Raw genomic sequence first — 17,108 nt, 5'->3', positions numbered from 1 at the left:
TCAATTGTAGTACTTAGGGATCGTATCCACAAGGACTCTAGATCACACAATAGATTTAATAATCTTTTAATTATGCTAAACAGAAATATTAATTTAAACTGCAAGATTAAATAGAAAATAAAAGAGTTGTAAAATTCAGAAGGATTAAACGCTAGGCCTAAGGAAATTCTCAGGAAATCATGGAAAATCAAATTAATTAATTAAGCAAGCAGGATTCAATAATTAAGCACCGTTCTTGAACTCTAAACACAATTATAAAACAAATCAGTTCTCACTGCAAATATTTTCTAAATTTTAAAACCCGAAAATCCAAATCTCTTTGCAAAATTCAAGTTAAAAACCAGCAATAAATTCAAGTTTAGATAAGTTCACAAAATCCCTAAATCAAATCTCTTTGCAAATAGGTATTTTGCTCACCAAATGTTTTTGTCTGGAAAATCAATTATATTCTCATATCAATCAATAATCCTAAGATCTAAATCCATATGACTAATCAAAGATCTAGCATTAAGAACAACCTATGGTGAAGAACAAGAAAGATAATGAATCCAAACAATTAATTAATCTAACAATCCATGAAATCCCTAATGAGAAACCCTAAACCTAACAAGCAGATCTATTCAGACATAATCAATGAAACACAAAACATCTTCTGAATAAATTGCATTAAGAAAGAGATTAAAGAAGAAATAAAGGGGTTCTGAATCTTCTCTGAAGGAGTCTTGATTCTTCTCTCCAAAAGCTCTCTAAAAATCTCTCAGGGTTTTGCTCTCAAAAGTTGCAGGAAAAATAAAGCTTAGGTCTCAACAATGACCAGAAAAATCCTATATATATTCCTAAAACACGAATGGGGACTAATGATGCAAATATGGAAACTTTGGGGCAGCTTTGTAAATCTTCAAAACTTGTGGGAAAACTTCCGATTTCTTCTTTGGCCCAGCATCGATCGACACTAAGGTAGCATCGGTCGATGCATACTCTGAATTCGTCTCCCAACTTCGTAATTTCAGCCTCAATGCTTGATTAAGCTCCAAATCTTCATATTTAGCTCCATTATGCTCCCATCCATGCTAAATCCTATAAAGACTAAAAAGACTCTAAAAATACCAAAAAGACTCTATAAATAAGACTTATATCATGGCTAAAAACACCTAAAAACCATGATATATCAACTCCCCCAGACTTGGTCTTTGCTTGCCCTCAAGTAAAACATAAACTTAATCTGTGAAAGAGGTTTGAAAATGCAGGAACTCATTTTCTTTTTAAAGTAATGCCATGATCATCCAAATCATAATCCATATGCTTAGCAGATAAATCCAAATCGAACCACCATGTACTTCTCCGTTGACATTCATAGCATCCCAAATTCAAATCAAATTCCACTACTTCCTCCATTAAGCTTTCATCGGTGTGTCTCATCAATTTGATCAATGTCAATAACCTTCTAGACTCATTCCCGTACAATAACATAACAAGCAAGATAATATATTGTACAACATGTGGTACTCTTTCTCTGCCCCAGACTTATTCTATTTAATCTTCCTTAGAGTTTTGTTTTGTTTTCTTTATTTTTTTTATTTTTTCTTTTATCTTCTTCTTTTTTTTCTCTCAAAGTTGTAGGCGAATAATGGGGTCATCGGTAATTTACCTATCCCTCGCTTCCAAGCTTTGTGTGATCATTTGACTCAAGAGTAAAATAATGAGGTCATAGATAATTTACCTACCTCTCTAAACTGATCAAAATCATCTCATCTTTTATTCTTTTTTTTTTAAAACAAAGCTCTCAGGAAAAATATTTCAAACTTTAAATAAGGGAGAGGAGTACCATTTTCTTCTGAAATCTTACTTGTCAGGTATGAACAAAGAGTCAAGCTCTATGAACATCAATCTCCTTGATGAGGTAAAAAGAAAAGTACAGAAATTACCTCAGGCTTTTATGAATTCTGTTGGAAATTTGGATGTCTCTGGTTTACTGGTCAGCCATTGGATTTTTCATTAGTCGGATTTTGGACTCAATCAGCAGCATTAATCAATCAAGGCAGTACACTAAAAAGAAAAATCATAGTTTCCAACAAAAATTTTGACTCAATAAAACAATTTTTTTTTTAAACCCTCAAAAACAAAAACGTAGTTAGTAACTGCCTCTCCCAGACTTAAACAACACTGTCCACAGTGTTATCAAGTAAGAGATTGGCGAAGAAAAATAAACAAAAACGAATAAGTATTGAAATTGTGAACAAAATCGTGTTACCAATCCGGATGTTCTGTGTCGACCGATGCCAATGGTGTGTCGGTCGATGCACTCTGCAGATGCAGAGAGTTCGAACATTACTCCTGAGTTAGCTGCGATTAATTTGTGTTCCTCTCACTCCTGGATGTTAGCACTGCTAAGAATCACTCAAACACAAGATTAAACGCAACATGATAGATAGAAGTTCATAATTCAATACAAATTCAAACTGACTCAAAGCAAAAATAAAAATAACTCAAAGTGGAAAAGAAAAACCTAAGAGTGGGATGCCTCCCACTAAGCGCTTGTTTTCAGTCATTAGCTTGACTGTGTTGGATCTCAGGCATCTGGTGGTTCGGAACAAGGCAATAAATGCTTCCGAGAGAATGTCCTCTTCATTTTAGGTGGTGTATAAGCTTTAGCTGCATGGGATCTGCTAAGGATGTGAGGATCATGAGCAGGGAGGGACTTAGGAATGGGTGGCTTTCTTTTAAGTCCTGCAAAATCATCAACAGAAGAAACAAGCGCTCTACGATAATCTCGCGGTTTGGTTAACTGCAAAACAGTTTTTGTACCTTTGAAATTCTTATTGATGATAGGAGAAGATTTAGGAGAAGGAGATGCATACCTTGACCTTACATGTGGGTTATGGACTGTGGAATGGAGAGATTTCAGCTTTACAACTGATCTAGGACTTGCAGCTAAGGATCCAACTCGAGTAACTTCGGTTTTGGACAAGTCCGAACTATCTCTGGAAGGTGTGTCGATCGATGCAACATCTGCATCGATCGATGCTTGGCCCGCAACTCGTGTTTCGTCAACGATTCTGCAACTTTCCTCAGCAATCCGTGTTTCCATTACAAAAACATCATCTACCAGCAACTTGTCATGGATCAGAACCACATCATGGTCTCTAGTACTGATTAGATGATCTCCACTCCAATCCTCAAGCTTAACAACTTGCTTACTTACTTCCTCAACAGGCTCCAATTCTTTGACATACCCAGCAGTAATGTCTTCATGAAGCTCTATGATCGGATCAGAAACAACCTCCACAGAAAATGTCTGACTATCAATAGTAGGAATCCTTCTCAGCTTGTCCATCTCAAAGTTCATGACCAAATCATCTACATTCAGAGATATGTGNTCAAGGCAGTACACTAAAAAGAAAAATCATAGTTTCCAACAAAAATTTTGACTCAATAAAACAATTTTTTTTTTAAACCCTCAAAAACAAAAACGTAGTTAGTAACTGCCTCTCCCAGACTTAAACAACACTGTCCACAGTGTTATCAAGTAAGAGATTGGCGAAGAAAAATAAACAAAAACGAATAAGTATTGAAATTGTGAACAAAATCGTGTTACCAATCCGGATGTTCTGTGTCGACCGATGCCAATGGTGTGTCGGTCGATGCACTCTGCAGATGCAGAGAGTTCGAACATTACTCCTGAGTTAGCTGCGATTAATTTGTGTTCCTCTCACTCCTGGATGTTAGCACTGCTAAGAATCACTCAAACACAAGATTAAACGCAACATGATAGATAGAAGTTCATAATTCAATACAAATTCAAACTGACTCAAAGCAAAAATAAAAATAACTCAAAGTGGAAAAGAAAAACCTAAGAGTGGGATGCCTCCCACTAAGCGCTTGTTTTCAGTCATTAGCTTGACTGTGTTGGATCTCAGGCATCTGGTGGTTCGGAACAAGGCAATAAATGCTTCCGAGAGAATGTCCTCTTCATTTTAGGTGGTGTATAAGCTTTAGCTGCATGGGATCTGCTAAGGATGTGAGGATCATGAGCAGGGAGGGACTTAGGAATGGGTGGCTTTCTTTTAAGTCCTGCAAAATCATCAACAGAAGAAACAAGCGCTCTACGATAATCTCGTGGTTTGGTTAACTGCAAAACAGTTTTTGTACCTTTGAAATTCTTATTGATGATAGGAGAAGATTTAGGAGAAGGAGATGCATACCTTGACCTTACATGTGGGTTATGGACTGTGGAATGGAGAGATTTCAGCTTTACAACTGATCTAGGACTTGCAGCTAAGGATCCAACTCGAGTAACTTCGGTTTTGGACAAGTCCGAACTATCTCTGGAAGGTGTGTCGATCGATGCAACATCTGCATCGATCGATGCTTGGCCCGCAACTCGTGTTTCGTCAACGATTCTGCAACTTTCCTCAGCAATCCGTGTTTCCATTACAAAAACATCATCTACCAGCAACTTGTCATGGATCAGAACCACATCATGGTCTCTAGTACTGATTAGATGATCTCCACTCCAATCCTCAAGCTTAACAACTTGCTTACTTACTTCCTCAACAGGCTCCAATTCTTTGACATACCCAGCAGTAATGTCTTCATGAAGCTCTATGATCGGATCAGAAACAACCTCCACAGAAAATGTCTGACTATCAATAGTAGGAATCCTTCTCAGCTTGTCCATCTCAAAGTTCATGACCAAATCATCTACATTCAGAGATATGTGTCCCTTCTTCACATCTATGATGGCACCAACTGTAGCCAAGAAAGAGCGTCCTAAGATGAGAGGATCACTAGGCTCTTTGTCTTACTTCAAAACCACAAAGTCAGTGGGAATCATGCAATCTCCAATCTTGATTGGAATATCTTCTAATACACCTTCAGGAATTCTTCTGGACCGATCAGCTAAGCTAAGAGATATCATAGTTGGCTTGAAATCTGTCATCCCAAGTCTAACAGCAACAGAATGTGGCATCAAATTAATACTAGAGCCCAGATCACAAAGAGAGTGAGCAAACCGTGCTGTAGAGATAGAACAATCAAGTACGAAACTGCCAGGATCTGGTAACTTCTCAGCAGTCCTGCACTGAATTACTGCACTCACTTCCTTAGAAACAACCACTTACTGCTTCTTATCCTTCATCCTCTGTGGAGGCTGCTTCAACAGAATGGAGCTGACATCCTTGGTAAGCAGTGTTCCTTCCTCAGGGCTCAAACCATTGGTGACCATTCTCTTGACATACCGCTTAATCCCAGGAGAAAACTTCACAACATCAACCAAAGGCATCTCTATCATCACCTTATCCATCATAGCTTTGCATCTAGCTTCCTCAATCTCTTGCTTGGACCTCCTAGGCTTAGGAAAAAGAACCTTAGGCTTGTAAGCTTTTTCAGAATCAGATGGTGGAACGTGAGGAGAAATCGGAGCTGTTTGTGGGGTGCGTCGATCGATGTTGATGTTGTGTCGATCGATGCTTGATTGAGGAGGCATCGATCGATGCTGCTGCATATCGGTCGATGCAAGCTCTGCAACCGTATCATTGTCTCCTTCCTTCACCAAAATTGCATTGCAAGCATGCCTTGGATCGGTCTCTGTTCTTCTAGAAAGAAGTTCCTCTTGTCTTTTTACAGACCCAGCAGTCTGAATCACTTGATTCTCTAGCTTTTTGACATGAGTGTTTAAGGCATCAAATTTCCCAGTCAGCTCAGTGTATACAGAATCAATCTTTCCATTGAAGTCCACTGTTAACTTCTGTTGACCTTGAAGAATCTGCTCAATCATTGATTCCATCTTGCTCTCTGAACTGGGTGGAGGGAGGTGTTGGTAAGAAGAAGATCCATAGGTCCTTGTAAAGTTGCTGTTTGGATTTCCTGTGAAAGAATTCTTCTGACCAAATCTCTGATTTTGATACCCAGCTCCATATACATAGTTGACATCTTCTGTAATCTCTGGCTTTGGCTCAAAAGTCTCAACATCTTCAGCAAAATGGACAGACTTATTTCCCACAAGAAGATTGTGCACTGTATCCAACTTAGCATTCACCGCAGCAAACTGATTTGAACCATTGCCTTCATGTGCTCTTCTCCGCTCTAAGTCTGCATTCTTGGTACTGTTGCTTGATGCTAGCCTCTCTATCAACTTTTCAGCCTCATCTGGGTACCTTGTCTTGAAGTTCAGATCACTAGCAGCATCCAAAGCCATCTGATACCTCCAATCAATCCCGCTGAAGAAGATACTGATCAGCTGCACCTCTGAGAACCCATGATGCGGACAGTCTCTATGGTATGCCTTGAACCTTACCCAAGCAGCTTTATAAGATTCAGCTGGTCCTTGTCTAAAGGTGGAGAGCTTAATCCTCAGCTCATCAGACATGGCATCATCATAGAAGTAATTCAAGAATGCCACCTTGATGTCATGCCAGGTTGTCAAAGATCCTGGTTTTACTTGCCTTAGCCAATGAGAAGCTTCCCCAGCAAGAGATTAGGGGAAAAGCTTGCAATAGAGATAGTCTTTTGTGACTCCATTATCCTTGATGCTTGTGACTATATCCTCAAAGTGCTTAATATGGTCCAGAGGCTTCTCATGCGGGAAGTTCTGGAAAGGCCTTTGTCTAACAAGAGCGAAGTAGGCAGGTTTCAGCTCAAAATCATTCATGGGGAATGGAGGAGGGACAATTGCGGAGTGGTTCTCATAGAACAAGTCTGGTCTGTTGAAATCCGTAAGAGTTTTGACAAGCTCTCTATTGTTGTCCCGTCGTTTCTGAACATTCTCCGCATCGGCTCAGGCATTGCATCGATCGACGCCAAGGTTGCGTCAGTCGATGCCTTCCTGGTTGCGTCGATCGATGCCATCGTTGCGTCGATCGACGCCACATGCATTCGCATCCACAACGACGAGTTCCTCTAGAATGACTCGTCCTTCAGCATCAAGTTTTTGGCCTTGCTCGTTGTATGCATTACCCTCTCGATCTCTCAAAACTCCAGCCTCATCAGGTCTCAATATGATTGTATTGGCCATCTTCGCTGACTTGGCTGCTTTTGTGTTATCACGCTCTAGTTGTCCTAACTCTTGGTTTGTAAGCTTAACGATTGGGCCAGTAGGATTTTTCCTGGTGCTAGGCTTAGGCATGTACCTAAAACACAAAAGAGAAAAGAAACAAAAGCGTGTGAGTAAAACAGAAAAATAAAAATCTAGACAAAATCAAAGACTTTAATCTAATGGTGAATCAAAAGAGTCCCCGGCAACGGAGCCAAAATTTGATATGCTCAAATTTACCCTAGAGCTACTCTCTCAAATTAAGAGATCAATTGTAGTACTTAGGGATCGTATCCACAAGGACTCTAGATCACACAATAGATTTAATAATCTTTTAATTATGCTAAACAGAAATATTAATTTAAATTGCAAGATTAAATAGAAAATAAAAGAGTTGTAAAATTTAGAAGGATTAAACGCTAGGCCTAGGGAAATTCTCAGGAAATCATGGAAAATCAAATTAATTAATTAAGCAAGTAGGATTCAATAATTAAGCACCGTTCTTGAACTCTAAACACAATTATAAAATAAATCAGTTCTCACTTCAAATATTATCTAAATTTTAAAATCCAAAAATCCAAATCTCTTTGCAAAATTCAAGTTAAAAACCAGCAATAAATTCAAGTTTAGATAAGTTCACAAAATCCCTAAATCAAATCTCTTTGCAAATAGGTATTTTGCTCACCAAATGTTTTTGTCTGGAAAATCAATTATATTCTCATATCAATCAATAATCCTAAGATCTAAATCCATATGACTAATCAAAGATCTAGCATTAAGAACAACCTATGGTGAAGAACAAGAAAGATAATGAATCCAAACAATTAATTAATCTAACAATCCATGAAATCCCTAATGAGAAACCCTAAACCTAACAAGCAGATCTATTCAGACATAATCAATGAAACACAAAACATCTTCTGAATAAATTGCATTAAGAAAGAGATTAAAGAAGAAATAAAGGGGTTCTGAATCTTCTCTGAAGGAGTCTTGATTCTTCTCTCCAAAAGCTCTCTAAAAATCTCTCAGGGTTTTGCTCTCAAAAGTTGCAGGAAAAATAAAGCTTAGGTCTCAACAATGACCAGAAAAATCCTATATATATTCCTAAAACACGAATGGGGACTAATGATGCAAATATGGAAACTTTGGGGCAGCTTTGTAAATCTTCAAAACTTGTGGGAAAACTTCCGATTTCTTCTTTGGCCCAGCATCGATCGACACTAAGGTAGCATCGGTCGATGCATACTCTGAATTCGTCTCCCAACTTCGTAATTTCAGCCTCAATGCTTGATTAAGCTCCAAATCTTCATATTTAGCTCCATTATGCTTTTATCAATGCTAAATCTTATAAAGACTCAAAAGACTCTAAAAATACCAAAAAGACTCTATAAATAAGACTTATATCATGGCTAAAAACACCTAAAAACCATGATATATCATTAGGTGATATGCGAAACAATAATCATTAGTTACATGGTTTTTTACCATACAACATGTTGTTTACTAATAAAACATAAATCTGGTGATACCTACCTACTATATATGTCCTCTATATGATGTTAGCCTATCTAAGGCCAACAATGTAATTATAACACCCCTTAGGAACAGTTACTGTACCAAGTGTGTTATTTTCTTAACTATGTTCTGTTTTTATGCTATCTACTACATATTCTCTTATTTTTATAACCGGATGTTTTCGAATGATAAAATAATTTGGTCTTTGTATCGGAATAGAAATCAAGGTTTAATCTATTTGAGAAAGGTACTCTGATTTAACAATAGGAGGTTTTGTTAACGACAAAGTAGATCGGGTGTTGTTCACATTGGTGAGAAAATAAGTTTAGCAAGTTGGTTTTCTTGTGAGCTTAATTTTTTTGGTATTTTGTGGTCCGTATTTCAATTTCAATTAGTTTTCATGTAACTTACATCAAGATTTTCCTTGTTTGAGTTTGGGCTTCTTTCCTTTCGGCTTTAGTTTTTTTTTTGGGTTTGTAGTTTCCGGAAATATTTAGTGTTTCTATTTTTTTGCTTTTTTTTGGGCCTATAGTCTCCGAGAATGTTTAGCGTTTCCAATTTACGCATTTTTTTAAACTTATAGTCTCTTAAATTGTTTAGTATTTCTAACTTACGCTTTCTTTTGAGTCTATAATTTCCGAGAATATTTAGTGTTTCCAACTTTCACTTTTTTTGGGCCTATAGTTTTCGAGAATGTTTAGTGTTTCGGCCCACATATATATGGAGACTCTCTGTTTCCGCCGACATATATATGGAGACTCTATCCTTCACTATTTAATGAAAAAAAAAACATATGACAAAAAAAACCCTAGAAGATAGTTCTGTCTCCTTGGTGATCGTGTGTTGTAAGAGACAGATATAAAAGCTTGTTCTCGAAGCCTTGTCCCCTTTGATCCTTTGGAACAACAACTCGACGAATTTAGTAGATCTTTTTTAGGAGGACCCCATTTCTTCTTCGTCTCCGAGATTCGGTAACCATACGAAATGATCTCCTCCTTCTGTTTTCCTTTTCTCCGGGTTCATTTCTTTGGGAATTTTTCTGTTAAATTGCTTGAATTTTTCTAGTTTCTGAGATGTTTTCGAATTTGGGTTCTTCGAATTGCATCTGTGATGAAAACCCTCGAATTCGAAATGACGAAGCTCTTTATTAGTGAATTGAGTTCTTCATTTTTCTTGAGAATTGAGATTTTTAAGAACTGTAAGTGGTTGATTGGTTTGCTCTGTATTGTATTGGCTGCTTTACATTTGTAGGCTCTGTCTCTGTGTTGTTCTTAAAGGATTGAATTGGGTTTTTGTTGATTTTGGTTTTGAGACAGCTATCTAGATTCTGAGAATTAGCTTCAATGGTTCTTGTTCAGTGTTTAGGGGAATCATAAATAGTGGAACGAGAGATTTGTATTTCTGTACTCTGTTCTGTTTCTTCAAGAATTGTAGAGTTTTACATTGTGGTAATACGTTTGAGATAGTAGTAGAGGGATTCAATGATGTGTTCTGTTTTACTGACCAAAAAATTCTCTTTCTTTCTGTGGATACCAAAAAGGTTTTAGCCAGATCCATACCATGGTTGGAAGAAGAGTGTCACAGGCTCTAACTGTTGGTGATGCACAGTCATACCTCTCTGATGTGAAGGAAGCATTTCATGATGAACCTTCAAAATATCAAGAGTTTATCAATATCTTGAATGGTATTCGGGAGCTTAGGTATGATGAATTCTTAACTTCCATGTTTATGTTTGGTTTGGTCTTTTTTTTTTTTTGCAACTGTGAATCGAGAGATAACAAAAACACTTTGTGTAAATCGATTCTGATGTAACTTAAGTCTCTTTTTTTTTGTAGTGTCGATAAAGATAGCATTGTTGAAAGGGTTGAGGAACTCTTGGAAGATCATCAGGATCTGCTTCATGGTTTCCATGTCTTCCTTCCTGATGAGGCTAAGAGAAACAAGCATCCTCATACCAAAAAGAAACATGCTGATGTAGAGGAGTTTATGAACAATCTTAAGGTACACAAATGCTCTACTCCCAGGGAATTACCAATTTTTTTTATTTCTCTTTTGCTAACTATTGCGAATTCATCGATCTGCAGACAAGGTTTAAGAGCCTTGATAAAGATGTAGTGGCGACGTTTTGCGTGGTAATGACTAGGTTTAAAGAGGGACGTATGTCTGTAAAGGAGTTGCAGGAGGAGGTATGTTTGTTCTTGGTGTGCTATGTATGTTGTACTCTCTGTTGTTGTTGTTGTTCTCTTGGTTTTGATTTTTTGGTTATTCCTGATTACAGGTCATTGATACTCTGTATTATCATGAAGATTTGATCGAGGAGTTTCTCAGAGTTTTCAAAAAGAAGAAGGATTTTGTAATATCAGCAGCACAACAGCTACATGACGAGATTTGTAAATAAACGACAATGGAGTGTATAGTTTCTTTTCTTCTACAGAGATTTTAGTGTTTTTAGTTCGATGCTCATTGCACTTATGTATTTGTTATTATAATTGTTTGATTTTCACCGAGAAGATATGCGATTTGAATTTTGATCGTGTCGATTATATTCAATGATTAGTATTATCACAAATCTCGAAAAGCTTATCTTGTCCATGCTGAACTTTAATCGAATAGAATTATTTATGCATGAGAATAGATAATACTACATTTATTTTGTTCGTCTTAGATAATAGATAATACAATACCAGTAATTTAATCAAGAAAATTTTGATGTTGAAAATTATATGAAAAGATCAAACCTTAAAAATGTACTTTTTAGTTTGTTATTTTTAAACCTTGATTAATTAAAATCCGCCCGAGGAAAAGATAAAGAAAAATAAATAAAAAATATATAATCTTACATAATTGTGGTGGAATCGCATGATTCAGAAACACTAAACCCTATTGAAAAGGGATATACTACAACATCGAGAGATATTATCTAGAAGATCGTCTCTCCTGCTTCGTGATCGTGATTGTGTGAAGCCTTCTTCATTCGTCTTCGAAACTTGGTAAACTATACACATGTGATCTTTTTTGTGTGGTTTTCCTTACGTCCACTACAAGTTTTTATGAAATTTTCTGGTTCAATAATGCTTTTGTAGTTGCTTGTTTTGTATTCGTGGGATGATTTCGAACTTTGAGTTCGTTGAGTATATATTTTTGTAATATATATCTGATGAATCATATATCAAACCCGAGTGGTGAAGTTTAATCAACTCGAACCCCTCAAATTTTATAGTGATTTGGTTTTCTTCCCAATAGAAAAATATCTAAATCCCGTAGTCATTCTTTTTTTTTGGTTTGAGGATGAGATTATGACATATCTACTAATCCATTGTTTGATTGGTTTGCTCTGTTTGAATTGATTGCTTCACATCACATGTGTAGTTTTCTGTTTTATGTGGTCCTTAGAGAATATATTAGTTTTTGAGAATTCGCTTATTATGGCTTATGAGAAGTGTAAGCTTATTATTATCTCTTAATCCCATCGGTTTGAATGCCAAATTTCTCCTCGAGTGAAATGGTGTGGTAATTTATTATGGGGATCATTAATTGTTTTTGCTGTTAGGACTTTGGTGGGTTTGTTTAAGGACCCAATCCTTAAAGAAACGTTATTAAACCCTCTTTTGAGATGTTAAAAGACGACTTTGAATGATTTAGTTTGATGCTTATAATGTTCCACCTTTCTTTTGGTTACCTCTCTCTCTCTCTTTGGACAATGAAGCTATGTTCAACTTCAAGCCATGGTTGGAGGTGAAAGCAAGCCATCTTCAGGTAGCGCGCTTGCATACCTTAAAACCGTGAAGTATAAATTTCGGTATCAACGTGAAAAATATGACGAGTTTCTTGAGATCCTGACAGATTATAGTGACCGGAGGTTCATATAGTTCATTCTACTTTTTAATATGTTTTGGTTTGGGCCTTGGTCCGGATAAAATTAATACTCCAATGGTTTCTGAGAACTGATATTTGCCTAATTGTGTTTTTTTTTTCTTTCCATTGTAGAGTGGATTTTTTAGGTGTCATAACAAGGTTAAAAGAAGTCTTCAAAGGACACCATGAGTTACTAATGGGTTTCAATACCTTCATGCCAAAGGGTTTAAAGATGACACTCGAACCGGAGGATGGACAACATCCACCGAAGCAATCCGTTAATTTTATGGACGCAATGAAATTTGTTAACAAGGTTAAGGTAAGATATCTGATGTGCTAAACTCTCTTACTGATTCTAATCCCTTTCCTACGCTCCTTGTATTAATATTCTCATTTCATTTGCAGAGGAGGTTTCAAGGCAATGATCGTCCATACAAATCATTTATAGACATTATGAAACGCTACAGAAAGGAGGAAACGTCCTTGACCGATGTCTACTACGAGGTAGCTAGCTATAGGCTCATTGATTTATATACTAAAAGTATGTTTCTTATTGCTAATATTTTTACTTAGTGTTTTATACTTTTATCTCAGGTTTCTATCTTATTTCGGGATCATAAGGATTTGCTTGCGGAGTTTACTCATTTTATGCCTGATGCTAAATCAGAAAGTGACTCGTCTGATTCTGTTACAAGCCCAAATTCGTGGTGATAGAGAGATTTCACATATAAGTAGTTTTTTATAAGTTAGAGATAATACTAAATGGTTTTTTTTTTTTATATGTAATGATTTATTTGCAGCTTTCTTTTCCCTATAAACAATTTTAGTCAGTATCAAAATTCTAATTTACCATCATTTAGTTATTTCCATGCTTACCTATGAATTGACTATGGGGGTTGTTTTACGCCCAAAAATCATGTAACCAAAAAAAAAAATAACAATGAAGTATTATAATATACAGGAAAATACAAACTTTAATAAACATTAAAAAGAAAGTGATTATTATTATTATTTTTTTTAACAAAGAATAAAAATACAAGCGAACGAGAAAGAAAATGTATTTTAATTTAACTTAAGAAGAAGAAGAAGACCTTTAAGAAAAATCTCAAAATCTTTCTTTCCTTCAATAAAAACATAAAAACTCGTTTGCTCAGTGAGTCTTGTGTCTGAAAATTGTTGAATAGCTTTTGTCTCCTCAGCTGTTTCGTGGGATTAGTAATAAGGAGGAGGAAGCTTCTTCTTCTCGACTTCTTCTTCTTCTTCTTCTTCTTCGGTAAACGATGATCTTCGTCTTTCGCTTTTTTATCCCTTTNCCTTTTTTTTTTTTTTTTTTTTTTTTTTTTTTTTTGGGGCATTACAATTTTAAATTATCGTCAAGTGAATGTGAATTAATCTGAGGGTTAAGTTAAGATCGAATTCTTCTGGTCCGTTTTCGTATTTTTCTTTTATCTTTTCTTTTGTAGTTGCTAGATCTGCAGCTACTGCCTTGTTTGAGATGAATTCAAGTTTCGATTCTTTATACGTGATTTGATTTGGAGTGTTATTAGGATGTGATTTTTGGATGCAGAGAGAGAGACCAAATTCACGTCAATCTCCCCAAATTAAAAGACCGTTCTTTGTTCTGTCCCCAGGAGAAGTGTTTTAGCTCATCAGTTTTGATGCTAAATGGTTCATCTGATTTAGGTTTTTGTTAAGACTTCGAAAGAAAAAATAATAATGAGCTTATGTGAGCACATGGGTTTTAGGGTTTGTCCAAGGATTCAATCATTTTTTTTTTTTTTTGTAGAAACGTTGTTAAGAGTCTTCTTTGAGATGTTGACTGACTTTTATTTGATCTGTGTTTGATGGTAATGAAGCTTTGTTTCAACTTTAAACCATGGTTGGAGGAGGAAGTGCACAGAAGCTAACTACTAATGATGCGCTTGCATACCTTAAAGCTGTCAAGGATAAATTTCAGGATCAACGTGACAAATATGACGAGTTTCTCGAGGTCATGAAGAACTTTAAATCTCAAAGGTATAATAGTCCTTTTTTCTTTTCTCTCTTTGTTATGTTTCGTTTTAAAAACTTGTTAGGATGATACTAATTACTGAATTGTGTTTTTTTCTTTTGTAGAGTTGATACAGCTGGTGTCATAACAAGGGTTAAAGAACTTTTTAAAGGACACCAAGAGTTGATTTTGGGTTTCAATACCTTCTTACCAAAAGGTTTTGAGATCACACTTCAACCCGAGGATGGACAACCTCCACTTAAGAAACGCGTTGAGTTTGAGGAAGCAATTAGTTTTGTGAACAAGATTAAGGTAGTAGATATGTTTATGCGATAAACTTCCCATGGAACATTACTGCTTTTTCCTTTTTCCTACTCTCTTAGAAATCTATTCATTTGCAGGCAAGGTTTCAGGGCGATGATCGTGTATACAAATCATTTTTAGACATTTTAAACTTGTACAGAAAAGATAGCAAGTCCATCACTGAAGTCTACCAGGAGGTACGCTCATTGATACTGTTATGTGTATCTTATTTTATTTTTTGTTGCTATATGTTACTTAGTTTTTTACACGTCTATCTCAGGTTGCGGTCCTATTTCGGGATCATACGGATTTACTTGTGGAGTTTACTCATTTTCTACCTGATACTTCAGCAACAGCCTCTATTCAAACTGTTAAAACTTCAGTTCGTGACAGAGGGATCTCTCTTCCTGATAAGGTTCTTCTTAGACAACTATTTTCCGAGAAATGCAATGTTTATTTATGTCTAGTCTTTTATTGAACATCATTTGTTTGGGGATTTGTTGTAGAAGGACCGGATCATTACTCCACATCCTGACCATGACTATAGTACTGAACATGTTGACCTGGACCGGGAGAGACCTATGAAGAAAGAAAATAAAGAATACGTGAGAGGTTATAACAAAGAAAATGAGCATAGGGATGCCAGAGATTTCCAAACTGATAGCAAAAAAGTGCAGTTTCTCAACAACAAGCAAAAAGTGTATATTAGAGGTGATGATTCTGCTGAAATTTCAAATCATGTCAGGGAAGGAAAGAAAATTTCTGGAGCGGTTCCTAGTTCATCTACTTATGATGAAAAAGGTGCCATGAAAAGTGAGTTCTCGTTTTATGACAACTTATTTTGAAAGATGACAAGGAGTGAATTTGTTGTTAGCTATTACGTGTGTTCTTAAAATTGTCTTATGTGATGTCAGGTTATGGTCAAGACATAGCTATTGTCGATAGAGTAAAGGAAAAGCTTAATGCCTCAGAGTACCAGGAGTTCTTACGTTGTCTTAATCTCTTCTCAAAAGAAATAATCAGCCGACCAGAACTGCAATCTTTGGTATGCATATATTAATTCCTTGAATTTTCACTGTGACATTTGTTTGCACTGATTCATGAACATTTTTGCTTGTATCAGGTAGGAAATTTAATTGGAGTATATCCTGACCTCATGGATTCCTTTATAGAGTTTTTGGTGCATTGTGAAAAGAATGGTAACTACGAAATATTCTCGTCCTACACATTCTTTGATTTCAGATAAGAAGACAGATACTAAAAATTTTCAATCTTCTTGCAGATGGACTGCTTTCTGGTATTCTGACTAAGAGTAAGTCTACTTAACTTATGCAAGGTTACATGAATCCGATGTTGAGTGTCCTAGCCTTTTTTCTATATAAGTATTCACGAGTAGTGAACTACACAACTCCACTATTATGTCTGTTCTTTCCAAATATATCTATTTCTAGTGCTGAAATGAAAACAAATCCTTTCATAACTATACTGCAGAATCCTTGTGGAGTGAAGGCAAATATCCTCAACCGTCACTGGACAATGATAGAGACCAAGAACATAAGAGAGATGAAGGGTTTAGGGACAAAGATCATGAGAAGGAGAGGCTTGAAAAAGCAGCAGCAAGTCAGAAATGGGCAAAGCCGATCAGTGAACTAGATCTCTCGAATTGTGAACGATGCACTCCTAGTTATCGGTTACTTCCGAAAAATGTATGTGGCTGCAGCTTGACATGTGTGGATCTGCTTTTTCTTCGGATCATCTTTTGTTTCAGTAGTCTAATGTAAGATATTTTGGTTTCTGCAGTACCCAATTTCCATTGCAAGCCAGAAGACAGAGCTTGGTAAATCGGTTCTTAATGATCACTGGGTCTCCGTCACATCAGGAAGCGAAGATTATTCATTTAGCCACATGCGTAAGAACCAGTATGAAGAGAGCCTCTTCAAATGTGAGGATGACAGGTTGGTTCATTTACTTCTAGTGGTGGACAGTAACGGATAGGGAACCCTGAATTCATACTTTTCATAAACTATGGTTTACTGTCCAGTAATTATGAGCCAATTTTTGGGTCAAATTATGAGTCATTATTTTTGGTATTTGTGTGAATATATTTCTCTCATTTGCTTTAGGTTTGAACTTGACATGCTATTAGAATCGGTGAATTCAACTACGAAGCATGTGGAAGAAGTATTGGCAAAGATTAACAGTAACGAACTGAAAACTAACAGCCCCATCCGTGTCGAGGATCACCTCACAGGTAATATAAGCTGGTGTAAAACGGAAAGCAGCATGGATGTTAGTAGCTGAGCTGTGTTTTTTATTTATTTATGATGGACTGCTTTGTTACTGTCTTTTGTAGCTCTAAACATAAGATGTATAGAGCGGTTATATGGTGATCACGGGCTAGATGTGATGGATGTG

The 17,108-nt window shown here is 36.3% G+C and overlaps 2 protein-coding genes across 4 annotated transcripts in view; both read left to right on the top strand.

Annotated features, from left to right (window-relative positions):
* LOC104741115 (paired amphipathic helix protein Sin3-like 3) lies at positions 9,223-11,078 on the top strand. Of its 2 annotated transcripts, none has more exons than XM_010461898.1 (5): positions 9,223-9,516; positions 10,086-10,245; positions 10,381-10,546; positions 10,630-10,731; positions 10,824-11,078. In XM_010461898.1, exons 2-5 carry the CDS (start codon positions 10,106-10,108, stop codon positions 10,941-10,943), a joined length of 528 nt encoding a protein of 175 aa, XP_010460200.1. In that variant the 5' UTR covers positions 9,223-9,516; positions 10,086-10,105; the 3' UTR covers positions 10,944-11,078. The 2 variants fall into 2 exon arrangements, with proteins under 2 accessions (XP_010460200.1, XP_010460201.1); XM_010461899.1 differs by having other exon boundaries at positions 9,336-9,516; positions 10,093-10,245.
* LOC104741114 (paired amphipathic helix protein Sin3-like 3) overlaps positions 13,480-17,108 on the top strand; it is a 7,528-nt gene continuing 3,899 nt past the window's right edge. The window contains exons 1-12 of one of the 2 annotated variants that reach the window (XM_010461897.2): positions 13,480-13,673; positions 14,257-14,416; positions 14,516-14,702; positions 14,792-14,890; positions 14,974-15,108; positions 15,203-15,506; positions 15,608-15,738; positions 15,817-15,892; positions 15,976-16,005; positions 16,185-16,399; positions 16,494-16,648; positions 16,817-16,944. In XM_010461897.2, the coding sequence (XP_010460199.1) occupies positions 14,277-14,416; positions 14,516-14,702; positions 14,792-14,890; positions 14,974-15,108; positions 15,203-15,506; positions 15,608-15,738; positions 15,817-15,892; positions 15,976-16,005; positions 16,185-16,399; positions 16,494-16,648; positions 16,817-16,944 (1,600 nt within the window). In that variant the 5' untranslated portion in view covers positions 13,480-13,673; positions 14,257-14,276. Of the gene's footprint in view, positions 13,674-14,256; positions 14,417-14,515; positions 14,703-14,791; positions 14,891-14,973; positions 15,109-15,199; positions 15,507-15,607; positions 15,739-15,816; positions 15,893-15,975; positions 16,006-16,184; positions 16,400-16,493; positions 16,649-16,816; positions 16,945-17,108 lie in introns of both variants that reach the window. The other variant, XM_010461896.2, reaches the window with a different exon arrangement.

This window comes from Camelina sativa, chromosome 14 (genome assembly GCF_000633955.1).
Source record: "Camelina sativa cultivar DH55 chromosome 14, Cs, whole genome shotgun sequence".
Lineage (NCBI taxonomy): Eukaryota > Viridiplantae > Streptophyta > Magnoliopsida > Brassicales > Brassicaceae > Camelina > Camelina sativa.
The sequence above is the reverse complement of the archived record's forward strand: the minus strand, read 5'-3'. Positions and strand labels throughout refer to the sequence as shown.

Excerpts from the sequence above, each read along its gene's own strand:
- LOC104741115 (XM_010461898.1), top strand. The coding sequence starts at position 10,106 with ATGGTTGGAAGAAGAGTGTCACAGGCTCTAACTGTTGGTGATGCACAG. Across the intron at positions 10,246-10,380 it reads AATGGTATTCGGGAGCTTAG|TGTCGATAAAGATAGCATTG; the intron begins GTATGATGAATT and ends TTTTTTTTGTAG. Across the intron at positions 10,732-10,823 it reads TAAAGGAGTTGCAGGAGGAG|GTCATTGATACTCTGTATTA; the intron begins GTATGTTTGTTC and ends TCCTGATTACAG.